Source organism: Cavia porcellus, unplaced genomic scaffold, assembly GCF_034190915.1.
Source record: "Cavia porcellus strain 051 isolate PalLab524CR breed Dunkin Hartley unplaced genomic scaffold, mCavPor4.1 scaffold_31, whole genome shotgun sequence".
In the NCBI taxonomy this organism is placed as follows: Eukaryota; Metazoa; Chordata; class Mammalia; order Rodentia; family Caviidae; genus Cavia; species Cavia porcellus.
The window spans coordinates 9,616,271-9,643,812 of NW_026947514.1; the positions used below are offsets into that span (position 1 = coordinate 9,616,271).

Here is a 27,542-nt window from a genome sequence, read left to right on the forward strand (position 1 = left end):
GCTCCTTTTTCAAAGGAAATTTAATAGTTTATAAACTCATCCAAAAGTTTTAATAGGATTAAAGAGCAAAGAAAAATGTAAAATATCACATGAAGCCTGTGTGTCCATGCAAGAAACATGACATGCTCACAGAGCTGTACCTAGATCATTCCCAAGTGCTCCTGAACTCGTGGTTGGCCTTTCATGTGGCTGTGAAGCCTGTCCTGATGGATCTGCCCGCTGCTGCCTGAAAGAGTCAAAAGTAAGTGGACACTAGAGAAACAAAACTTCAGCATAAATACGCCACAGGAACATCTATTCTCATAGAAAATAAACTGTATCACAAACACAAATACTCACTGGCATAAACACCATAAAATAGTATGATTAGTATGATAATTAAAAATAAAAAAACATAATATTTTTTGAAAATTGCTCTCACTTTGTAGTCTAGCCTTGAACTCAAAGCAGTTCTTCTGCCTCAGCCTTCCAAGTGCTGGAATTACAGGCCTGGGTCACTACTACCTACTTTATAAAATATTAATAGTACCAAAGTGCTAAGTAGTCATCATGTAAAAATGGAGGAATGGAGCTACGTATAATGGCATATGCCTGTAGTCCCAGGTACTTGGGAGGCTAATGGAGAAGCACTGCTTAAGTATAGGAATTGGAAACCAAAGTGGGCTACCTAGTAAGATCTCCTTTCAACAAATAAACAACCATGCAGGAGTATATCTTTGCACTTAGAAAATATACACTGTGAGCTGGGTATGGTAGTACACAACTCTAACTGCAACTACTTAGGAGACTGAGGCAGGCTCTAAGCAAGTCTGGACCACTTAGTGAGGTCTGCCTTAAAATAAAACTTTTAAAAAAAGGGATAAGGGAGACAGCTCAGCACTAGAGCATCTGGCAAGCATGTGAGAGGCCCTGAGTTCAATCACTAGTACTGGGGGAAATGCAAAATAAAGCAAAGATCAGAAAGGCGCAGAAAGGACAGGAAAGATACACATACAATGAAGTACTGTGATACAGTAAGAAATAATTCAAGTTATTACCAAATGATTCAGAAATGTTTCCAACTAATGGGTAAAGGGCACCAAAGGGTATAAGGAACTCTATGTACTACTTCTGTTTTCATGTAAGGTAAAACATGTATTATTTTATATACTATATAAATACAGAATACTAAAAAAACCTTACACACAGCTAATGATCTGAGAAGCCAATCTTAACCAGTGTATGTAAGGCTTTAAAAGCAACTCAACCTTTTCAACTACCTGCAACACTATTAATACTATAGTACTTTTTTACCCCAGAGTCCCTCTCAATCTTGAATTTTAAAAGTGAGCAACTGACAAAAACATTCACCAGTGGGAATAACAACGTCCCTCGCTGGCTTAAGCCAGAATGTTGACATAGCATAAGTGTTTTTTGTTTTTTTTTTTTTTTTTTTTTTATCAGTACCGGGGATCGAACTCATGACCATGAGCTTGCAAGGCGGGCACTTATGCCGCTGAGCTAAATCCCCAGCCTGACATAGCATAAGTGTAAGACACGAAGTGAATAGTCAAAGGTGCATACATGGACAACATAAGAGGGTGCTCTTTCTAGTGAACCCTGACTCCAGAAATATGGTAGGAGGAAGGAAGATACACTGTGTACTGGCAGCAGCTGGCATGCAAGAATACCTGCCACAGTGTAAGACTGAGGTAAATGACAATTTCAGAGGGATTACATTCAGTCTACTTTTCACTTTGTATTCTTGTTATCTGGTAGAAAATAACTACATGTTCATGGAGTTGTTCTACTTTTAATTTATGAAAACTGAAAAAGCTAATCTTTTTAAAAATTTTTTTTGGTGTGAGATAGGTCTTGGGTTAGATGTAGTTCAGGCTGGCCTTCCAATCACTATGTAGCCCATGATGGTTCTGCACACAAAGCCATCTTTCTGCCTTCACCTCCCAAGTGCTTGGATTACAGGCGTGTGCTTCCATGCCCTGCTTACAAAATAGTTTATGTCCATTGCTTAATTTGATGCTCATAACACATGAGTTAAAGAACGTTTTACAGTGACGTGGATGAGGTAGTAGTTTTGCTTGACATTTTATCACAGAAAAAACAGATCTAAAGATTACTGCTGCAAAAAAAGTCACACTTGTGAAAATAGTATGTAATAACTTCTTCATGGATTATGAATTTATAATAGGTAGATTTTTAACAGTACTTTTTACAAAAGCAGAAATCCTACAATGTGATGATTTATGTATGCATATTGTAGTTACTACACTAACTATGAAGCTTTAAATATTCATTCAATGGGAGGGAAAAAACCAATAAAACTCTATGAATAACAAATTAATATCATGAGCAGTTTCTGTAGGTATGAGCAAAAGTCAGCTTGACAATTCAGAGCCAGTGGCTCAAGGACAGAAACTAGAAAGACATTTAGGTAACGAGTCAAGAATTTTACTGAAAGGCAAGTAAGAGTCTCTCAGCTGTTCTATAAATGACCTCTAACGTTTTAAATGTGAGCCAATGCTAAAAACAAACACCAATAAGTTAGTTCTTAACCCTTCTCAGTAATGTGACTATATAAAATATTCGCTTGTTCCGTGTTCTCATCAGTATTTTCAAGGTCAAACCAGGAGGCAGAGGCTGAAGCAGTGTTCAATTCACAATCAATCATCCAACAAGGAAAGGAACATACCACTATGCAAACATTTTAAAAGGGTGCAATGCTGACTGAAATATGTTTATTAAAACATATTAGTTAACTGTTTTCTAAGTGTGCTTGTTATAACTTATTATAGCTAATGAAATTATATTTACTATTATTGAAAGCTAAAATATGCTGGAAATTTCGTATTTTTAAAATAAAAAACTAAAAAATATTTTTAAATACAAAGGGTTAGACTTTATACTTCACATCTTCAGAGGTTTCCTTTCCTTAGGTATATATGTGAATTTTGTAGTTTCTCTACAAATATGTCTGTTTGGGCCATTTTGTTCTGGTCAAAAAAATGTCTCAAGCTTGATAAAAATATTTGGAAAAACAATTTAGAAATCTGCATTTAGCCCTTAAGAATGATTATATTCATTGCTAGGCACAATGGCACACACCACTAAGTCCTAGCACTCAGGAGGCTGAGACAGGAGGAATGCTGAGAGTTTGAGGCCAGCCTGGGCTACACAGTGAATTCAAGGCTAGCCTGAACTACATAGCAAGACACCGTCTCAAAAAGCTAAAAGATGAAAAATAAAAAGATTGATTATATGCTGTATTAGACATCTTCAAAATAGTTAAAAGGAATGATGAGAGACATACAGCATGGAGTCAGGATGAGGGCTGTTCACTGCGGATCACAACCGCAAAAATCAAAAAAGTTTACATATGTCATGCTAATCCATGGACTTTATGAAGTCTCAAGCAGCCTATTATAAAGACTATTTCTCATCAAGAGAAAATAAGTGTAACTAATCTAACTAATCTATACTAATTGTGTGCCTGTGTAACGAGAATATGCCCAAATACTAGTACCAGTTAGTGAAGGACATTAGATAGAAGTATATTTGTGATTTTTTTAAAAGCTATGGAATTCATCAAAAAATACATTTTCTAGAATATTAGTTTATCTACTTAAGTAGTTTTTAAGTTATTTTTAACACTAGCTATATACTTGATGCAGAACTGTTAATGAATTGTCTCTATTATTGTATGGCAGAAGTATTTGGTGATATTTAACATACACGCATTTTGGAGACACTTGCTAGAACAGTTATTAATTAAATAAAATGATAATCTTGATTGTTACAAATGATCCAAGCTTGGACATGGGCAAACTGAAAGAATGGGAGTTGGAAACATAAAAAGTGAGATTGGCCATATGCTGACACATATTCAATCTGAGTAACAAATAAAAAGGGGCTCACTATGTTAGTTTCTCTAAATTTGTACACTAATTTATACTAATTAAAAATTTAAAAGTTAATTTTAAAATTTAAAAAGTACTAATAAGCACTATTTTAACTATCATTAAATTCATTAATCTTTCATTGAATAAAGACTGGAAATATCTCATATCAAGAGGATGTCAACATAGTGAGACCCTGTCTCGATAAACAAAAAACAAAAACACACATGCCCAGAAAAGTAGGTGTCATTTCATGTGAACTTCCCTTTGTATAGCTGAGTTGTGCTTTAAAAAACACAGAAAAAAAGAAAAAAAATCACATGTTCATTATACCATCAGATATAAAATGATCCAATATTTTTGACAGCACTAAAATACTGGCAATTATAATCACATGATGTCATCCAATTTCAGGGATACTGACATGTGAAAATAGATGTATTTTTTTTTTTTTTTTTTTTGGTACCAGGGATTGAACTCACAACTGTCATAACTGCATGCTTGGAAGGCCAGCACTTATGCCACTGAACTACATCCCCAGCCCCTAGATGTATCTTTAAGTTGATGAAATACAGTAAATTACAAGGCAGATTCAGCCACTGGCCTTTCACTTTTGACCTGCCATCAGAAGATCTAATATCGATTATAGATCTTGTAATTTTTTTAAAGTGTTTTATTGTTCTTTAAAAAAGAAGGAAAGAAGACTTGTGAGTAATAGTTACAGGAAAGGAAGACTCATTCAGAAGTTGGAAATCTTCGTAAGCACTTACACAGCTGGGCACAATATGGTTTTAGGAATTGCTGATTCAGATTTATGGTTTGCTTCCATGCTCAAAGCTGACAGGTCTGCAGGCCCTCACTAAAGTAGCAATGAACAGGACCGTGAACCACCACCTCTTTTTGGGAATGTGTCCCCCAAGCAAAAATGCTGTTTTTCCTATTAACTAATAGAGGAACAGTATAGGGTTAGTCAGCCAATAAGCTTATGCAAGTGATCAATAGGCCTTATTCCTCTGTTACCCTTATTCCATTTTCCTTCTGATAAACAAAATTTTATAGTTTCCTTCATCCTATTTCAAGTAAATTTATTCATTATCAAGGCAAGGTTTTTCCCTAAAACTACAGTATATTCATTTCATACTTGCTGTAAAAACTTTAAAAATATATTCAAATGTTCAGAGTTCAAGTAGCAACCAATCATTTATAAATAGGAAAAATAGCAAGGCAAATACTAAACATGCAACTTTAATTTGTACCAACTCCTTTACTTTTCAAAGTAGGCTTCTCTTCTCCTTCGCAGCTCTTCAAATGTAAGATCTGTGCCTGATGTCTGTGCAACATCTTGAGATATATTTCTGGAACCCCCTGAAAATAATATAACAAAACCCAACTATTTTATCATTGCTATTCTAGCAATGATATAGTCTTATTTGAGCAAGCTTTCAAAATGTTTTCTTCTTTAAAATATTCGGCTATTATTCTGTAACTATTAAGTCTCAGGGGAAATCTCAGACAGTAATTTGAAATCTACTACATGTCTACTACAGCCAAAGCTGATGCCCATCTGTGATGTAGCAGCTGTCAGAATTTAAGTCCAACAACCAACCTGGTAAGAGCAGTATTTAACACCACAGTTGTGTGCGCTCTTTAACATTAAAAATAGCCAGTACTTTCAGAGCCACAGTATTCCTTGAAGCAGCATAAGGGGTAGATGATGATAAAACAAATCCATTTTCTATATTCCTTTATTCTTGGTACCTGGGTACTCTGACAATTGAAATGTTTCCCTATTCTTACTGGTAATTTTACTAACCAGAAATTCTACATAAATTGTGAAATAACACAGTAAGAAAACTGCATTATATAAAAATATCTAAGATTTAAACAGCTGGTTTCTATCCATTTCTGGGCAAATCTAACAGAGCCCTACTAATCAAAAGCAGGACTGCACACCATATGGAGTATTCAAGTGTACCTGGTGGCACAAGGTGTTCAGGATAAAAATAATTTTCTTTCTTTTTTTTTTTTTTGTCTTTTTCCTTTTTTATCGGTACCAGGGATCGAACTCACGACTGCCTGCTTGCAAGGCAGGCACTTATGCCGCTGAGCTAAATCCCTAGCCCAATAATTTTCTTATTAATAGAATCTAAAGTGTATTTAGACATTAATAAATTCATATATGTAAGTTTACTAGTTGAGTAGAAGCAAATTCATATGAATAAAAACTACACAAACCATTTTACACTTTTACATAAGCCACTTTGAGTTATGTGTCAACATTTGTCCCTTGCCTACAATCTTCAGGAATATACTGTCGCTCTTCTGTACTGGTGGATTTATAGTGCACAACAGATGGGGCCACCCAGAGAAGGCTTAAGCCTTGAGTTTTGTAGGAGACAATCTGAGTGACTCCCCTTCAATGTAGAACAACTGCTGCAACTTAGGTTATATTGAGACTTATTTCCCTACACTGATAAATACAGAGCCATGCTATTTCCTTCTGTCTTCAATTGGCTGTAAGCATTGCAAATAAGGCTGGCCAGGTACTTGGTATGTAATCTCTAAAGCCATCAGACAGACTCCTGTTTCCTCACATAGTGCTCTCTGTAAGATATGAGCACAGCAGGATGGTAGAGCCAGTCAGCTCCAGGAGTGTTAACTAGGTGCAAGCCTAAAGATAAAGAGGCTATGAGTCTCCAGGGCACAAATGTTTACATATCAGAAACGGAAGCAATTGCTACCTTAATAAAACTACACAGACTGATCCCTCTGCATGTCATTCTCCCTGCCTGGCCAGCCAGCTCAGGTTACTCACATAGTTCCTGCCATCCTCACTGTCACTCATCCTTGAGCCACCCCCTCCTAATAAATGCTGGGAGAGGCCTTGGATCAGGGCCTTTGTCTGTACATCCTCAGGGGGATTGGACTTAGGACCCCTGGCTACTCTTAACTTTGAAAATATGTTGGTGTCTTTACTCCAGTAACCTCTCAATGCGATTACAAAATAACCTTTTGCATTGTGAGAAAGACAGAGAAAGAAATTACAATATTTGGAGTAGCACATTCAATATTTAGGATTACAATCAAGTTTCACAGCCAAAAGGTGATGAGTTTTTGTCACATCAATTTATATTCTGTCTATGTCCAATGGCATTCATTTATAAAATAGCTGGTTTAGGTAAGGGTCCATTTGAGTTCCACAGAGACTAACCTCAACTTATAGTGTTAGTAGAATATTGTAACCAAATAGAATAAAGAGAAATAAACATATATTAGCTGAGCATAAAAGTTCTAATACAGGTTGTTATAGTTATGTGTGTTACAAGACTGACTGTACATAGCTACTGCTTCTGCAGTAATTGTCAAAGTTTCTATTAATACTCTTCTACAGAAATGAAGAGTAATTTGAATCAACTCATCAAAAATGAATAAAGTACCCATCACAATGTGTGTACCTTGCATACTGAGCTGAATAGCCCTGCGAAGATCTGCTTCTTCATCTTCCATGTCAATCTGCTGCCGACTTAGTGCCAGTGCCCTCTGCAAATCCTCTTCATCTTCATCTAACATTCCTGACCCATCATTTCCTTCTAAGACTTGTTCCAGGTCTGTTTTAAGGACTCTAAAGAATAAAAACAACCATATTAACAACAGCCCAGTCTTCAATTTTAGACATAGCAAAAAAGCATTTGTACACTAAAGGATTTTTCTGAGAAAGGGTCTTGCTAGGTAGTTCAGGTTGGCCTTGAACTCACTATGTAGCACAGGCTGGTGTCAAACTAGCAGTGATCTTCCTGCCTCAGTTTCCTGAGTGTGGAGATTACAGGAGTGCCTCACCACAACCAGCTTGTACTGTAAAGATTTTAAGTAAATTTAAAAACATGCTTTTGGCAGATAGGGTTAGAACTATAAGGATTATATTATCAGCCAGGTATAGTGGCATACAGCCATAATCCCAGCACTCTGTAGGCTGAGGCAAGTGGACTGATGAAAATTTGAGGTCAGCTTGAACTACACAGTAAGTTCAAGGCCAACCTGAACTACATAGTGAGGCCCTGTTTCAAAAAACAAGAAAAAAAAGAAAGAAAGAAAAGACAAGACCATGTTACATAAATCTAGGTTAATATAGTTAAGTAATTCAGAGAGGTGTTATGGTTTTTTGAGATGTGGTCTCACTATATGGTTCAGGCTGGCTTTGAACTCACTATGTAGCCCACGCTGCCCTTGAAATCATGGCAATCCTCCTGACTCCAAATGCTGGGATTACAGAAGTGCACCACCACATCCAGTTTACAGAGACATAATTCAAAATAGCTCAAAAAAACCATAAAGCCTAGCTGGGTGCAGACGTGTGTGTAGACTCATCTCCTTGACAGGCTAAGGCAGGAGCTGTTAATCAAGTTTAAGGCCACCTAGAGTAATTTGAGAGAGTGTATCTCAAAATAAAAAATAAAAAGGTCTGGGATGAAGCTTGGTGGCAGAGTACCCAGGATTTGACCCCCAGTACTAAAAAAGAGGAGAAAAAATTAAAAAACAAAAGAGGAGAAAAATCAAGAAACTAGGAGTATAGTTCAGTAGGAGAGCACATATTCAAGGTCCTGAGTTTTATCTACAGTACCACAAAAAATCAAATTAAATAAATAAAAGATAAGGTTTAAAAAGAATCACCAACATTAAAAGGACTGCATGTTCAATGTAAGCATAAAAATGTACTTCTTGCAATGAAATATTATCATGTATTCCACATTTCAGGCTTTATTTTTACCTCTGCTCTTTCAGTTGTGCTAACTCTTCTCCAATGAGTTTTGGTCGATGCATCTGTTGGACCCTGATCATCTGGAGAAGTTGGTCAGCTTCACAATCTGGCAGATCACCCTTAACAACAAATATAGAATAACCTAAAAAAGGCAAACATAAACTAAAGCAACTAGTAAGAGATTCAAAACTGATTTAAAATGATAGCAGACAGACAAAACTGGTTAAAAGTGGTAGCAAAAAACATTCTGGCTTCTTTATCCACATAATGTACTGAACCAGAGAGCAAGTATGAAACAGAAAATATGAATGAGAATGAGAAGCTGCCTAGCATAGCAAGCAAAAAAATGTTAACTGAAGATTCAAAAAGAACTTAGTTTATATGATGATTCTTTTGTTGTTTGTTTCTGTGAGATATGGTTTCACCATGTGATTCAGGCTAGCCTTGAACTTGTGGCAATCCTCCCTCAGTCCTCTAAGTGCCAGGATTACAGGCACGTATGCCATGCCCAACCCCAAATGATGATTCTTACATACACTAGTATGGGGACCTCAAACCAATTCTGAAAGTCTCAGAGCCTTACTTTCCCCACCTGTAAGCCTGGAATAGCTGAATCACTGAGCCACCATGAGAAACAGTGACAGGTGCTGCATGGAGTCTATCAACTGTTTAAGACATCAGTCTTGGTTTCTTTAATTGTTGGACAAATAATGGAACCTTCCTCATAGGCTTGACGTGAGCAGAGCCAGCTGTTGTGTGTCATATGGGTAAAATGAATCACCTATGGAAACAGCTGCAAACAGACCCTAGTCTCACTGAAACACGAGCTGGGAAGCCAATATCCAAAATCTAGACAGATTATCCAACACACGGGCTCACGTTTTAAACAATTTCGTTAGTCCAGCTTATTTTTATAAATATGAACTAAGAAAGACAGAGTACTTGTAGCTGGATATTATACCTAGATTAAAGTTTTTCTAACACAAATTTTTTCTAAACTTTGGTGACTGTTATTGGGTATCTTTTGTTATTAAAGATAACCAAACAGATCAAAAGGACCATTCATGGAAAAACGCAAAAGAATACATTTAATTTTTTTAAAAGGACAAAGTATACTCAGGAGTTCAGATATTTAACATGTTTTCTCCCTGTAAAGTTATTTCTAGATCCCCAAATAAGTATGTCAGCTCACCACAGTATTCTATGCAGCCCATCAAAGAATGGATACTCTGCCTGGCTCAGGTAACACACTAGAGGTCCCAGGTTTTCATCAATACTTCTTTATTAAAGAATGCTGGGAAGTCACTGATTGGTAAAGCCTCAGAGTGTGACATAATGTTCAATATATGTTTTACCAAAAGTAATCTGGCTGCTTTATCAATACACAGCAGTGGTGGCACAACTATGGCTCCTGTGCCACAGCTGGCTGTTTGTTGTCACTGACAGCTCTGAAACATTTGGCATCACTCGTATACAGGAACCACAGTGCAGCATGAGTGATCCTTACTGAAATGGAAAATCTGAGACAGTATGTATTCACAGGCCAACAAAACAAGTCTTTCTGGACTTTCAAGTGAAGATGTTGAAGTCAGGAATTAGAATGAGGCACTGTGGCACACACCAGTAATCCCAGCTCTTGGGAGGCTGAGGAAGGAGGATTGCCATGACTTCAAAGACAACCTAGGCTATGTAATGAGTCCAAGGTCAGTCTGAACTGTATAATGAGACCCTGTGTCAAAAAAACAAAATAAATATATAGGAATCTGGTGTCAGGATAAATGTCTGAGCAAACATAAAGTTTGGGAATTATTAATGTATAGATTTAGTTCAAGGTAACATTCAAACTGGTGGGATGGTACATAATTAAGGAGCTGTCCAAGAACTAACCTCTAGGTCACTTCAACAAAGACTGAAAAAAAAAAAAAATACCCACAAAAGGAATCTGAAAGAAGCAGCAAATAAAGTATGAGAAAAAGTACAGCATAGAAGCCAAAAAAAGGTGGTGTTTCAAGAAAGGAATATAGTTAAGAACTGAAGTTTTAGGTATAGACAAAAGTATAAAAAAACAAAGTAAAAACACTATAATCATACATGCAAATTGGATATAATGACACTATGGTCAATCCATAACAATAAGCATGTTAGTGTTGATGCTAGCTGTGATCTCTAAACACTGTTATTAAAAGTAACCAGGTATCCTTACGGAAATGAGCAAACAAGGCCAGTACAGGAAATACACAAATAGGCCTAAAACATCTCCTTACAAGCCTTTGAAAGGCTGGGTGGCATGTCAGATACTTGGGGTTAAATTCAAAATAGTCCCACAGTCCACGATGACACAATTTGAGTACTAATATGAATAAGCACAGTGGGCTGAAACACATAGAAGTATGCTTTAACTGACTTTTTAACAATAATGTTTTAAACAAAAGAAAGATACTACTTGGTCTCTTTTATAGGATTTGTAAAACTAATTTTAAAAACTGATAAAGGGAACTGGAATTTAACTCAGGGGTAGAGAGCATGCTTAGCATGTGTGAGGCCCTAGGTTCAAACTTCAGAACACACATACACAGAAATAAAGGAAAAGAAACATTTATCCTGGTTTTTCTACACAAGCCATTACTTCAGGGTAACCAAGCACCTAACAAGAGAGTTTATTTGTACAGAAGTGTTCTGGCTAATGAATGAATGACAAGATTCTAATATCATTATTTGGTAAGCTTTAAAGAAATAAAGAGATCTAGGGGTTGATCATTATAAACTAAGATCAAAGCCAGGTACTGTGCTGCATCTCTGTAATCCCAGCACTTGGGAGGCTGAGGCAGGATGGTTATTGTGAGTTTGAGATCAGCCTAAACTATATAGCAAGACCCTATTTCAAAAAAAAAAAAAAAAAGCTAACATCAGAAAAAGACAACCACATATCAAGTACCACATGATCTGTAAAATCTTCAATCCTCCCCATAAATTCAACCTGAATCTGATCAAGCACTTAGATCTCAGAACCAGTCTTCTTTAGAGGACTCAGAGATCTCAAAACAATGGGCTCAATGAAGACAAAGAGTGTGGGAAACAGGACAAATGAACCATTTTCTCTGCCCAGTAAACAAAGGAAAAAATACAGAGAAGCAGAAGGTCTCCAGTTAGACTTAGAAAACATACAAATTCAGTGCAATCACTGAACCTTGTATCAACCCATGTTGCAATGCACAAATTCTAAGAGACAAGCAGGGATACTTGAGATTTGAACACTGACTGGGAATTTGATGTTACTGAAACCACCATGGCTAAATCAATAAATAAATAAATGCACCATGATTAAAAATTTAAAAATTTTTAGATGTGATTATAGCATTGTCAGGTATAATCAGGTTTTTTTAAGGCTGCTTTTAAAGATTTTTAGTAAGAAAATACAGAAAATGATGTCTAGTATTTGCTTCAAAATAAGCAGAAGGAAGTGGGCAAAGTACATAAAAGATGACAAACCATGAGACAATTGTTAATACTTCGTGAAGGGTGTATAGGGCAGAGGTCCTTACATTATTTCTTTTCTTCTGTATTTATCTGAAATTTTTAAAAGCACCTTCATTTTGTTCTGTGATTGGAATGAGTTCAGGAACGAAAGACAGGCAGGTGTGGTGCTGCATACCTGTAATCCTAGTAACTTAAGAGGCTGACGTAGGACGATTGGGCCAACTGTGTAAGAACTTGTTTCAGAAAAAATATTTAAGAAGGGCTGGGATACAGTCCAGTGCTCCCTGGATTTAATCCCAAGAACTGGGCATGGGGCAGGGCACTGCACACTAGCAGTCTTCTCAGAAGTAAATTTGAAATGGGAAGGCAGTTAGAATTCTAAGGAGTTGCGAGGCCTTTTCTTTTTAATCTTTGGAGGTAAAGATTTTATTTCTCCACTGATAGGAATTTTAAAAAGAGAGAAGTGCATCACCCAGAAGAATGGAAAGACTGACGTAGGAACATCTTAAGTAGGTGAGAGGAGCTGGAATCCAACCCACACACAGAGGAACTACCTTGGTTAGATGCAGGGGAAGGTCTACCTACTTTAATAGGCTCAAAGTGCAAGTACAGATACAAGCAAGTTGAAAGATTTTCTGGCAGAAAGATAGAAGTTTTTTCTTTTGTTTCTATGTTACAATAGAATATAAAGGAAGACCATAAGCAAGGTGTTAAAAGGGGAGAAAGAAGAGGCCAAAGGTGTGGAGAGCTGTAAATTTCACTTGGAATTTATAGTAACAAATTTAAAGTAAAACGAATCCGTATATTTTATGCCATTTTTAAGCTATGTTGTGCCGCTCTGGTACAGGAATGACCAAGGCCAACCTCTGACTTTAAATTAGGGTACAAATTTTTGTCACTAAAGCATGATGGAAGAGGGCTGGGGGCTGGGATGCAGCTCAGTGGTAGAGTAACTGTCTAGTATTTGGGAGGCCCTGAGTGAGAGAGACAGACAGAGAGACAGAGAGAGGGAGGGAGGGAGAGAGAGAGAGAGACAGAGACAGAGAGACAGACAGGCAGAGACAGAGAGACAGACAGCAAGAGAGACAAAGACAGAAACAAAACATATGATAGAGAGGGAAGAAAAGGAAAGAAGTTGAAGGATACCTCAGAGTGATGATAATGATGGGTTATAGGAATTAAGTACAGTTTAAAAAAAAAAGCAAAGGTATAAGGGGAGTATTTGGGGCCATGGTAGAAGATGAATTGTTAAAAATAGCAGAAACAGAAAACACAGAGTGAAGATGGGAGGTAGTAGTCAACAAAAAAATCATTTTTGTCTTTTTGAAATAGAGTCACTATGTGGTTCGGGTGGGCCTTGAGCTTACTTTGTAGCCCAGGCTGGTCTCGAACTTGCAATGATCTTGCCTTAGCCTCTCAGGTGCTAGGATTACAAGCATGTGCCACCACACCCAGTGCACAAAATATTTAAATTTGGGATGGAAGGTGGTTTTGGCTATTGGTACAGTATAGCAAGAGCAAAGAAAATGACCTTTGAAAGAAAGTATTGGATTATTGATACAGAAATCATTAAAAGTGATATAAGAAACTAAAGGAGAGAGAGAGAACATGATCAAGGTCCTAAAAGCTCTAAAGAAAAAGGACGAGGCACACAGATGACTGCAAAATGGCAAGGGCATGTATTTCAAGGGAGACAGAGATCATAGGGAAGAAGTATCCTAGAAGGTACCACAAGGAACAAGAGTAGAACCCTCCTCTCTGCCCTGTGTATGTGGGATATGGAAGAAACGGCTAATATTTAGAAGGGCTGCAGATGTCCAAGTATCAGGGAGAACTAGCACTGAACACCATCATCCAAATCGCAGTCCTAAATTCACCATCTAAAATGCAGTGATGATTCTTCTGCACTGCCAGGTTAACATCACTGACACACTCACATCTAATGACCCAGTATTTTGTTGACTGGTCTCAAACTTCTGATCCTTCTGCTTCTACCACCCAGAGTACTGAGATTACAGCACGTGCCATCATACTTGATTTAAAGACCCAGTTTTATTTAGCTACTTGGAAAGATAACATTACAACATTTTCAGTCTTTATTTACCTTCCTGTTGTAATTGAGCCAAGAAAAGTGCAAGGTATGTATCTGATATTAATTCTGGACCCGTCAAGAGAGAATTCAAGTTAAACCACTGGAAAAAAAATTGTCAATATTTAAATTAGTGTACAATATATGTAACATAAAAGTTTCACATATCAAGAATAGATATAGTCCATCAAAACTTAGTAAAATGGCCTAAAACAATTGGGAATATGGCAACAGATTTTCTCTTTCTTCCTTTCTTTTTTTTTTGAGACAGGGTTTCCTTATGGAGACTAGGCTGGCTTCAAACTTGCAATTATCCTTCCTCATCTTTCTGGTTCTCAAACTGAGCTTTTTAAAAAGTAACTTAAAAATGTAATTTTTAAAAAAATAAATTAGAATATTGCTGATTTATCATTATTAAATGCTGTTTTAAAAACAAAAGTTTCCTTTAAGACATAAACTTCAACCTAGAGCCTTTATACTGAGCTACATCCCAAGACCTTTTTCTAAGACTAGGTCTTGCTAATTTAAGTTATCTGAGCTGGGTTCAAACTTGCAATCCTCCTCTCTCCACCTCCCAGACCGCTGGGATGACAGGTATGTGCCATCACGCCCTACTCTTTAAAATGGATTTTTTGATAGATGTAATTAAATCTTTTTTAAAAGCACCAATCCATTACTAGTCATACTGATATATGGAAAAATAACAACTACATAGTTTTCCCACTACTGATAATTTTGGTCAACAGACTTCAATTGTGGGATGACAGACAGTCCAGAGTTTATGATAACTGCCTCATTCTAACAAAATCACTAAGTCACCATTGTATTTAATTAACAGCACTGTCACAATCTCAAAAGAGTCCTAACAATCCATGAGATACGAAAAGTTTCAAAAGTTATCATCAATATCATGAAAAACTATTTTCCTGGATTTTGATACTGCTGATAATACTTTTTTACAGTAAACTGTTTCATTACCCAGGGACCACAAACAGAAATATCTAGTAAAAAATGTGACTTTAAGGAAAAAAAGTCAAAACCAAAGACAATAAACCAAAAGTTGACATCTGCTGTATTTTTCAAAGATAAAATTAGTTAAAACATAAAAATTCAATTTTGAAGAGTTAAAATATCAAAGTCTCAAAACAAAAACATGTAAGTTCACCCACAAATCAACACAAAGGAACCTGTGAAATCTAAGTTTTCAGATCTTAAAACTCCATATTACCTTATATAAAAAAGGAAACAACAGTGGATCATACCCTTCTGAAAGTAAAACCAGAGGTTAAACACTCAGCAGTGTCCTGCCCTGCTATTCCCTAGCTGAATCCCTCTGAGGTTGGTCTCTAGTCTAAGCTACATATTATACCTTCTTAACTTGCTCTGAAACTCAGAAAGAACCTTAAGGTTTTGGTTTTGGTTCTTTCGCAGCAGGAGTTGAACCCAGGGCTTTGTACTTTTGCACTTATATATGCTCTACCACTGATCTACCCCCAGCAATAATCATTTAAAATGAGGCTTCATTCAGGTACCTGACTTAAAAGGTAACAACAAGGATTTTATTTATAATTATCTTCTATTAATTTAATGCAATGTACTTTCTTGGCTTTATGCTCTCTTTTTATTTACTTATTTCATTTTTAAACAGTTTTATCCAGGTATAATTGATATGCTACAAGTAGAACCTATTTACCAATAGTACAGTCTGAAAGTTTTTTTTTTTTTTTGTCTTTTTCTTTTTTATCGGTATCGGGGATCGAACTCATGACTGCCTGCTTGCAAGGCAGGTGCTTATGCCACTGAGCTAAATCTCCAGCCCCAGTCTGAAAGTTTTAACATTTGTGTGCACCCAGGGGAAGCAACAACACAATCAAGACAGAGAACACATTCCTAGTGCTGGGGTCCTCCCTTCTCATTCCTCTTCCTCTGCATCTCACACAATCACTGGTCAATTTGCCTTCTGTCACTAAAGGTGAGTTCCTATTTTTCTAGACTTTTATATAAATGTACAATATAGTGTGTAGCATTTTGTATCAGGCTTCTTTCAGCTTAATTATTCTGAGACATGTCCATGTTGTTGTATATTATCAACAGTTCTTGTTTATTCTATAAACTAGTTTTCAATAATCCTCTAAGAGTGAAGATTCTAAGAAAAAGGGTTTTAAATGACTGCTTCTTAAAAATGTCTGCTAAAGACACATTTCATTTTTAACAGAGATGATTCTACATAAGTGTATCTACATTACATTTTGGAATCATTTCAATAATCTTGTTAAACACTAAAATGAACAACATAGTTGAATGTGTTTATTCATGCTTGACATGATTTAAGGCCTTGTGACAGTACTGTGCTAAACACAATCTATAAATCTATAAATTAACTGATATTTATCACATTAAAAACTCAAGAGTCTTCATATTTGCATCATCTAAGAATTTACAGAATTTTTTGTTTTTGCTTTTGAGCAAGCTATGTAGTTCAGGCTAGGCTTGAACTCACCATGTAGCCCAGCATGGCCTTGAACTCGATGTGATCCCCCTGCCTCAGTCTCCAGAGTGCTGGGATTATTAGAATACAAACTGTATATGGTTGCTACAAATATATAAAAGAATATGACATTATCTCTCTCTTTGTTTTAAAGACAATGTCTAGCTATATTGCCCAGACTGGCCTTAAACTTGAGATCCTCCCACCATAGCCTAAGTAGCTGGGACTACAGCCATGTGTCAGGGCATCTAGTTAGACATTTTCTCTTAAAATGATAAATGGCAAATTTCTATTCAGCAAGACTGAATCCAGACTGAGGATGTGAGGCTGTAGCTCAATGGCAGGATGCTCACCTAGTAGGCATGTAGTGCTTGGTCTGATCTCCAGTACCACCAAAAAACAAAACAATAACAACAATGAAAAGAACTCCATGCCACACATAGTATTTATCAGTCAATTTCATTTCAAAGGCAAGCATTGCTTATGTTTTAATTTCAAAAAAGGGCAGAATGAGGAAAAAAAGAGGGAAGAAAAAAATTACCTGTTTTCCTAATTTTCTAACTGTAAACCAGTGTTCTTTATAATTGCAAATAAATGATTTTTCATTTCTAGAAAAGAAAAAAAGTACACAGTATTAAGCTAAAATACTAAGAATTCTCATTTAGGGATTGAAAATAACCACAATACCTTGTATGCCTATACCAATTCCACAAAACGAACATCACTACTCTGCATAAGAAAACATGAACTAAATTCTTTTTACATAAACTAATTTTAAAAAACTCTTATTTATTGACTAGCAAGCATTAAACAAATCAAAACAATTTGGGATAGGTTGATAGGCACATTATCATTGATTTTCTTTTTCTTTTTTTTCTTTTGTCTTTTTGAGACAGGGTCTCACTGTAGTTCAGACTGGCTTTAAACTAGCTTTATAGCCCAGGTTGGTCTCGAACTCGCAATGATTCTCCTGCCTCAGCCTCCCAAGTTCGGGGATTATAGAAATGTGCTGCCATGCTCAGCTCAGATTTTCTAAATAAAGCAATACATCTCTCTGACTTCTGCAGCAGCTCAGTAATACCATGCCAAAGTGGCACCCTTTGCAGTGCTCAGGACAGTGTGTGACACCAAGGACAGGGTGTTGGGAAACTTAGAGGGTAGACAGATTCCCACAGACATCAAAGGGATAAAGAGAAAAGGCTATGAGAATGAAACAGGATACAGCAAAACAGCAGCATCCAAGTCCTGGGGGGTATCTTCATGATAAAGTGCTTGCCTAGCATGTATGAGGCCTTTGGTTCTATTCCCACTTTCAAATTCAAAATGTGTTTTTCTTCATTAAGAAATTATAACCTTAAAAATCAAATTCAGAAAAAGAAGGAGAAAAAAATCTTACATAGGATCAATCCTGAGTCGCTGATACTCTGGACTGTTGAACAGGATTAGTTCCAAACCCCAAACTTTCAAGGCATTGCTTATAACCTGTTTAAAATAATAACAACAACAACAAAACTTTTCATGAGATAAACCATCAACTCCAAACTTGAGTAGCATCGAAACATTAGTTGTACAAATATTATGCTTCACATGTAAATTTGTGAAGGGATGGTGACGTAAGTCCATAAATTCTAGCACTCTGGAGGCCAAAATAGGACTGTGAGATGGCTGGGGATGTATGCCCAGGACTCAATTCCCAGTACTGTAGGAGAGGGGAAAAAGTGTGTTTACATAGTGTGATTAAATTCATAAACACACACATGTATTTCAAGACTGTTTTTTATACCAGGTTTAGATGTTCCAGAGAACCATACAATTCCTAGCCAATTCCTAGTATCTCAAAAATCGATATGAATTCCTTCTAGTAGGTGCTGGTCTTTTGTTTCACTTCAGTTTTTTTAGGCAAGGTCTTATTACACAGCCCAAATTGACTTTAAATTTACAAACTCCCACCTTCCTCCCACCTCAGCCTCTGGAATGCGTGCCTTCCAGCCCAGCCAGGCACTGTTCTTAAAACTAGTCCACTATAGCAGGGTGTAGGTGGTGCACACCTGTAATCCCAACACTCCAGAGGCTGACACAAAGGGATTGCCATGAATTAAGAGGCCAGCCTACTCTACATAGTGAGCTCAAGGCCAGCCTGAACCACACAGCAAGACCCTGTCTCAAAACAACCAACCAACAAACAAATCCACTACATACATCTGATAATATAGCTGCTATGGGCACTGCTTTAGAAGTTATATCCAACTCACTACCTGCAAAGTCGGTAATAACACATCTATTAAAGTAATAAGGGATAATGTTTCACAGATTTTAGACTTCTGTGGTCATGGGTTTGTAATTTGTAGAACAAAATACAAACTACGTTACTTCAAATGGAAAAAGAGGGAAATTTCTGAAAATTCACTATCTTCCATGGAGTCAATAAAGAAACGTGTGAGCCAGGCAGTAGGATGGACAAAAAGTGAATGCAACACAATTAGTAAACATGAACTAAACCAACAAGGGTGCCACATGCAAAGCAAATGACAACTGTTGGCCTAAATGACTTCTGATCTTAGCCTAGTTGCAGCAGCTCCAATCACTAACAGGGACACAGTAAAGCACTGGACAGAAATGCTGGTGCGTCTAGGACAGTAGCACAAGGAGAATACAAGCAAAGATACTTGCAGAAATACGACCTTTAAGTTCTCAAAGAATTCTGGACACATCTCACACTGTCAGAATGAGACATCTACAGATAGAAGAATCTTACAAGCTCATACATAAAACCACCACACGCTGGGGTGCAGTTCAGTGGTGGAATGCTTGTCTAGCATGCATGAGATCCCAGGTTGGATCCGCAGCACTGCAGGAAATAAGTAATTCCTATGGAATTAAAAGAAAGCTGTAGAGGCTGAGTGTACACAGCATCAGAGTGTGTCCCTAGCACTAGCACACAGAAGACCCTAGGTGAGATTTGAGGCACTGAGGGGGAGGGAAGCGGCTATAAATTTCTTAAAAAGATCAAAAGTACAACTATAACTAAGGGATCCAATCTTGTTAGGTTGTTTTAATGGAAGGTATTGCACTTAAAACACTGTGATTTATTAAAATCAAGTTACTTTGATCCCCAGGACTGCAAAATAATAATACTACTAATAATAATTTATAAATACTTTTAAAACAATAGAAGAATTAAGATTCCTAGCACTTAAAAGCCCTACTCTAAAGCAAAAGTTCCATCATCCTAATGTTCATGTTTGTCTGTGTAACAATTCAGTACTCTTGCATACAGTACTATATTCTGTAGACACAATCTGTCGGAAGACTGAAGGTCACAGCATTACAATGACTGTAACGGGCTATGGAAAGATATTCCACAGCACCATGAACTGAGCTTAAACAGTGCCTCAGACATGGATAGCATTTGTTACATGCTTGTGATTACTTACTTGAATAGAGAAAAAGCCACTGTCATCCATATTTCCAGAAGGCTGCTGTTCATTTTGAGGAGTAGTGGCAGGAGGGGGAGGGGAAAGGATAAAAACTGTCATTAGTGTGCATATTTAAATTAACAAAGAATGGCTCATCTTTTTCTAAGCAATGTATTTTTGAAAAATGTAATTTAGTGAGTTTAAAATCTGTACCTGTAAAAACGTGCGATAGTCTTCACTAGTAACGCCTCCTTCTGCCATTCTCATCCTTTCTTCCTCATCCAGCTGGTGGGCAATTGAGGATAACTCCACAGGGCTAAAGTATTCTCCTTGCAACAGATTATTCAGGCAGTGTTGAGCACAAAGTGATCCTTCTTGCTAACATTTCCAAAACAAAAAATTGAAGTGTCATTTATTAAACACTTGTACAGTGTCTTTTCCTAACAACTTTAATGATCAACTTTTTAATATAACTAATCCAAAACTTTTGAGCTTCAGGCAAACATGATTAACACAGGTACATACATTTGCATTTGTTAACATTAACTTTATAGTTCTACCCTAGATGAAACTGCAAATATGAGCAAAACTTCAAGAGTGACTTACAATAACTTTCTCTATCAAATCTTGTATTTTACTACAAACTATAAAAACATCTAGGCTCTCTAATTTTCACTTAAAAACTCATCTTTGGAGATTCCATGGCAAGTATTACATCTGAAGTAGAGTTTTAATTCCTAGGATATTTATTCTTTTGCTTTTTATTAGTACAAGTTTGTATTCCAGGCTGGGGAGTTAGCTCAGTGGCATAAGCGCCTGCTTTGCAAGCGTGCAGTCATGAGTTCGATCCCTGGTACCCATTTAAATACATAAATAAATAAATAATAAAAACAAGTTTGCATTCCTGTGGGGAGCTGGTATATGTACATAACACATTTTAATTCCATTTTTTCATCCCCTTTCCCTCACCTTCCTATTGGAAAAACATCTGTCTCCCTATTTCCTATATCTAAATTGCTCAGGCCAGTCTTAAACTCACCATCTTCCTGCCTCAGGCTTGAGTAGATTACAGCCATGGACCATCATGTCTGGCTAAACATTTATTCTTTTCACAAGATAATCTCTGCTTAATCTAAATGTTCCCAGCATTTCATTCAGATTTTAAAAACTGAGAAAATTCTGTCCTGTGTTAAGACTTGTAGCTACAGTTGAAGCTCTCTTCAGGGAACCTTACACATTAGGTACACAGATTATGTAGAGGTGTGATGAGAACTGTCCCAAACAGACCCCAAGAGCTTTCTCCTGGACAAGTTAGCAAGAGGGTTTGCAGCCCAACTCAGCTCCCATAGGACCACATTTCCTCCTCAGGAAGGGTGGGTGTAACTTTTCACAGAACCAGAGGTTCTGGCTGGCTTTTTCATACAACTGGGACTCTGAACTCAAATCCAGACTGCCCAGCACTGAGCAGTCTGTTACTCTCCTCTTCCCACCATTGTTGCTTTCCCTAATGCTAACTTCACCAGTGCTGCACAGAAAGGGAGATTCACGGATGGATAAGTAGAGACTGCAGGTCTGACTCTCTGTGAGACTATGACAGATGACAGAACACTTCCTTTGGCTCACCCTAGCCCTCTAAAATGTCTTCCTCCAATGAGGTCTATTTCTTAATTTGACCTGCCTGACAATGCAAATTGTTCTGAGCAATAGTATACATTGACCCCAAAGAGCACCGCCTTGCAAGGTAAATACTTCTGATTAATCAATTTTCTAGGAACACAAATGTAGAAAGACATGGAGTATGTAACATATAATAGAACAGAAAGGTAGTATGGATACACGGTGAACCTAAGATGGAGCTCAAAGAAATTTATCTTCATAGTTTGGTAACAAATGAGTCCCATGGAGCTAGAGAGGTAACTATTCTTCAAGTTGCAGCAACAACAGTGGCAGTCCTGTTTCTACTGTTTAATGTGCTATTATACTTCCACTGCCAGAGAGCAAGTCCCACTGCATGATACAACATGAAGAAGAGAGATACACAAATGTTCTACTTATACTCCATGAAAAACAGGTAAGACAAGCAAGTAGTAAGCGAACAGTTGAATGGCTAAAAATACACAAGGCTGTACATAACTTCAGACATAAGGGAATAGATATTATAATCACAACATATTACTACTACACACTCCAGATCGGCTAAAATGGTAGAGAGGATTAGAGACATACAAACTATTATATGGTAGTAAGTGTAAATTAGCATAACCACTTTGGAAAACTCTTACCTTCTAAAGCATAAGATATACCCACCCTATGATTAGCAGTTCCACAGCTATGCACATAATACAAACAACCTAGTATCCTGCTTTGAAGTTCTATAGCAATTCTGTTGCTTTGTTTTGACTAGCTTTGTTGTTGTTCTATTGGATTTTACTATCTTTAAAATTAAAAAAAAAACATAATACAAACATGTTCATCAAGAGAAACATATGAGGTCATTCATAAAAGCACTATTTGTAAAGATTTAGAAACCAGCCGGGTGTGGTGGCTCACACCTGTAATCCCAGCACTCGGGAGGCTGTGGTGGAAGGATTGTTGCGAGTTCGAGACCAGCCTGGGCTACAAAGTAAGCTCAAGGCCAGCCTGAACTGCACAGTGAGACCTCCCATCCAAAAGGCATAGTTTTGTTTTAAATTAGCATTTGGTTTTTACTTTGTTTCTTGGGCTTTTTTTTTTTTCCTGTCTTTGTGATACAGGGTGTTGCTATGTAGTTCAGGCTGGCTTTGAACTCACTAGACAGCCCAGACTGGCCTTGCATTCAGTGATCCTCCTGCCTCAGCCTCTCTAGTGCTGGGATTACAGGTATGCACTACCATGCCTGGCTTTTTATTTATTTGTTTTTGATTAGTATGATTGTGACATACAATGCCAAAGGAATAGTTTGAATCACAGAAGCATACAGTGTTGTAATCACACAGAAATACTATATAGCAATGATAATGAATCACAACTATGTGGATGTAAAAATCTCTCAATGTTTGTCTTAAAAACAAAACAAAACAAAGATAGCTGGGCATGGTGCACTCCTGAAATCTCAGCACTCTGAGAGGCTAAGGTAGGAGGCTTTCAAATTCAAGCCCAGCTCTGTCTCAAAATAAAACAGCTGGGGACTAGCTGAGTGTGAAGGCCCTAGGTTCAGTCTCCAGCATCACAAAAACAAACACCTACACCACGTTTTTAAGTACTATGACTCTACCTGAGATTGTGCATTTTCTTGCCTTATATTCACCCCCAAAAGATCCCCAGTTACTTCTTACTCATCAAGCTTTTACCATAGAGTAAGGGAAGCTCATTTGCTAGTTAACATTCAATGGTGTTAGAATTTCAAGAATTGAGGCCCAGAGGATGAACAAACTGCACGTCCAGTTCTGACAAGATGTTTTATAAAAACACAAGTGTACCTCATTCACATCACTACCCAGTTTTCAGGACCAATCTGAATCCATTTCAAATCCCTAGAGACACAATTAACTACATCTAACCAAGTAAACCCTTAAGGTGCTCTCAGAAATGGGCACGCAGTGTTCACGGTTGGGTAAGGAGTGAGTTGGAGCTGGAGGTCACCTCCTCGTTATAGCCACAAAAGTGAGAGAAAACTGTGTCTCCTCCATTTTTTTTTTTTTTTTTTTTTTTTTTTTTTTTTTTTTGTGACAAGTTCTCCCTACATAGTACAGCTGGCTTTGAACTCATGAAGACCAGACTGGTCTGAAACTCACAGCGATCTTCCTACCTTAGCCTCCGGAGTGCTGGGTTGAATGCCAGGTTTCATTTTGTTTTAGGTGCTGGGGATTGAGCGCAAGGCCTTAAGCATATGAACAGCCCTGCCCTACTCCCTGCTATGTAAGAGCAATGGCCAGCACTTTGTTAGCATTGACTGCCCACCTAACAGGTAGCTTTCTGAGCACTCCTAAGTCAGAGGCAGACACGTCATATCCTTATTTTACAGAAGTAGAAATGAGAGCACCAGGTAACAGGTAACAGGTAACCATGTCAGCAGCAAGTAGAAGAGCAGAGATTTAACACAGATAAATGTTTCATCGTGTATCCTATCACCACTTCCTCAAGACTCATTTGCTTGAAATTTGGCTTTTTGAAATATCCTAAAGATGACTAAGAGGGCTAATGAGTGTCACAAAATCAACGCTCAGTAGCTTTTCAATGTTTTCATGGTTACCCTTCCCAGTTCACGGTAAAATTGAAAGTACCATTTCAGATGACCCAGTGAATGCACTAAATCAGCCAATACTGGACGTAAAATCAAAAAAGAAAGAAAAAAGGCAAACAAGCAGGAAGCAGAAAAAGAACAACTCTCACAAAACCAGCAGTTACTGATCATTAGTTATTTAGTTTTAGGGTTAAGAAGGAGTTATAAACGTTAGCCTGCAGGCCAACCTGCTTCAATAGCTAAAAATGGTTTTATATTTTAAGACAATTGGAGAAAAAACACCCATATACACAAATGAGAATGTGACAGAGATGCATACAGCCTGCAAAACTGTATTTACAGAAAAGTTGTTTAAACAAACAGCGTGTCTTTTATGTTCAAGAAACTCTGTGTGGGTAACTATCCAACTCCCCTCACCCCTCAACCACCACCATATGAAGAATTCCTACAATGTTGCCCAGGTAGGCCTGGAACTCTTGAGCTCAAATGATATTCCCACCTCAGACTCCAATCCGAGTAGCTAGGACTACAGGCACACGCCATCCTGCTTACCTACGGAATTCTCCTGATCTATTTAAGTAGTATCTCAGACTGTTTTTACATTCTAATTTAATAAAGAGTACTAAGTGGCAAATCTGAAAAATGTGGAAACCAGTATTCCAAAAGGAAATGGCTGCGAGGCTCTCAGTGGGCAAATATCCCTCTACTTATATAATTTTCTGAGGGCCAAAGTAGGGTCTCTGGCTCAAGCATTGAGAGCTTGTTGTGGAAAGAAAGGAAAAATGACACGGGAAGCTCAAATATTCTCATATGGATTGTGTACACGAGTAACAGTGGGCCCTTCGGTTACACACACATTTTCTTAAAATATCTCAAAACGTTGTCACAACAGTCTTCATCTGCTAAGGATATTCCAGCTCATGACAAAAGTAAATGTATTTCTGAAGTATTTTATAATCTAAACCATGCTCATAATAGAAAGTGATTGGTTTTGGGCACAGATTTTCATGACACTGATGCCTAGCTTCTTTTGATACCATGGCTCAGTAAGCCCTTCACTGAATTCTATCCCAAGGAGGTAACAATCTAACAATGGCACTATAGCACAGTGACCAAGGAGGTAACAATCAGTGCTGTTAAAAATGTGCTGGTGTGGTGGTGTAGAAGACAGTTTATTTAGTCAGCTTATGAGTAAAGCAGCTAGCTAGTGTAAGAGCCTAAGAATGAGGGGGTGACCGCCACATTGACAAAAATTATGAATAGACAGTGAACCAGGACTTTGGGCAAATTTTCTGAATTTCCTCAGGCAGCATGGGATGCATCTAGCTCCCTACGAAGATCCTGAATGGAGGTGCAGTCATTCCCTACTAAGATCTTGAATTGTGAGCAAGTTATTGCAAATTATCCAATTCTTTCTGAGACCCTTGTTTAAGTACTGTGTGAAAGAACTGGACTAGAGAATCTGGGTCCTTATTGGCCATTTTACATCCACAGAGTACCTGTGATAGGTGATCCCTAAACAATTAAGTAACTCCTTGTACCCTCCTTGCCTATATAATTCAATCTAAATCGAGAGGCCATTGGGCAACCCGCCTCCTGGACCCCTCCGGTCTCTCTGGAACTACTCCTATTCCCCAATATACCTTTCCTACTCTCACAGTGAGTTCAAGGCCAGCCTGAACTATACAGTGAGACCCAGTCCAAACAACTGAAAAAAAAAAATGTACAAGTCTCTGGAAATTGAGCATAAACTGTTTAAAGTTCTCCATGCTGAATTCTATGCCAATGCTTTTGAAAATTACAAAAACAAGTCGGGGGATAGGAATACAGCTCAGTGGCATAAGCACCTGCCTGGCAAATGCAAGGTTCTGAGTTTGATTCTCAGTACCAAAAACCACGTGGGAGCCAGGCTATAGCTCAAGTGCACAGCACCTGCCTGGCAAATTTGAGGTCCTGTGTTCAATTCCCGGTGACTCTCCTCCAAAAATGAAAATAAAAATATACCATGTATATGTATAGTTTTCACCCAGTCTCTTCAACCAAATAAGCAAATCTGTCCTGCCCACGATTCATAAATCATGCCAATTGTGTCAAAAGATTAGCAACTGTACCACAGTCCTCCTTGTCCACATACAGAAATCCATCTGTTCCTAGCTCCTGAAACATTCAAAAATGGTTTCTAAAAAGAAAAGCATTGTATCTAACATGTAGATTTACATAACAAATGTACACTATTCCACGTTTCTTTTGTTGTGTGAATTTTTGTCTTAATTATTCCCAAGTACTTTTTTAAAAAATCCCTAGCTCGCATTAATTGCCTCGGTAGCCACCTTTCCCAAACATCAACCAATTATAAAGTGAGATGTATGCCAGAGCTGTCCTGAGGAAGGTTTCACTCACACCCAAACGACTTGATAGCTGTGAGAAAAGACCAGTTTCTCAAGATACCACAAACAGTATTGCCAACAGCGTGGTCACTGGCGAATTAAGGCAAGAACAGCCTAGGCAGATCAAAAATATTCCAGTCCACCCCTAACACCTAAAAACAAAGCTGGCCTGCAGATCCGGAATGATGGGATTATCAAAAAAAAACCAAACCCTAATACCCCCGTAATAAAACACTTGTGACGACTTCTCTGCTTTGGAGCGTCAGGGATTTCCTACTTCACTTCCTAAGCGTCAGGCCCTACAATGGCGAGCCAAGGTCCCTGCCCTCCGAAGGCTCACAAATCAGTGCAGAAGGACCTGAACTAGACCCCAAAGACCGAGGCGCTGGGACATTCCATTATAGAACGGAGCAGCCAGACAAGAAAAGTTAATTCCGCCAGGGGTGGGCCGGAGGGAGTGGGTGGAGCCGGGAAGGGAGCGGGAGCCTTCCCAGAGGAGGCTCTAGGAGAGCGGGAGACACAAGGCATCAAGGCTACTAAGGTGGCACGGAAACACCGACGCTGACCCCTCTCGGTGCAGCCTGCAGCCGCCCCGGCCCGGACCTGATTCCCTCTCGGATCCCGGAGCTAGTGCTTTAGTGGCGGAGGGCGCAGCGGGGGCGTCGGTGAAGCTCCCAAACCCGGGCGCGGCAGGCGGGCGGCGCCCTTCGCCCCGCGAGGTCGGGATGGGGACGCTTCGGGCCTCACCCAGCCCCCGGAGGCCGGCCAAGCCGCCCGCCATCGCTCTGCGGACGGCTCCCCTCAGAACGCGGAC

General features: G+C 38.2%; 1 protein-coding gene across 6 annotated transcripts in view; it reads right to left on the reverse strand.

The window, feature by feature from the left end:
* Positions 1-27,542, reverse strand: part of Atxn3 (ataxin 3) — a 36,975-nt gene that overhangs the window by 9,333 nt on the left and 100 nt on the right. Inside the window, exons 2-11 of one of the 6 annotated variants that reach the window (XM_063241303.1) lie at positions 20,333-20,497; positions 20,138-20,179; positions 18,100-18,185; positions 17,245-17,311; positions 16,716-16,808; positions 14,231-14,318; positions 8,659-8,791; positions 7,349-7,515; positions 5,162-5,258; positions 141-226 (exon numbers count right to left, since the gene is read on the reverse strand). In XM_063241303.1, coding sequence (XP_063097373.1) covers positions 141-226; positions 5,162-5,258; positions 7,349-7,515; positions 8,659-8,791; positions 14,231-14,318; positions 16,716-16,808; positions 17,245-17,311; positions 18,100-18,185; positions 20,138-20,179; positions 20,333-20,497 — 1,024 coding nt within the window. Of the gene's footprint in view, positions 1-140; positions 227-5,161; positions 5,259-7,348; positions 7,516-8,658; positions 8,792-14,230; positions 14,322-16,715; positions 16,809-17,244; positions 17,312-18,099; positions 18,186-20,137; positions 20,183-20,332; positions 20,498-27,542 lie in introns of those variants that run through there. The other 5 variants (XM_063241302.1, XM_013144399.3, XR_010044943.1 and 2 more) reach the window with 5 other exon arrangements.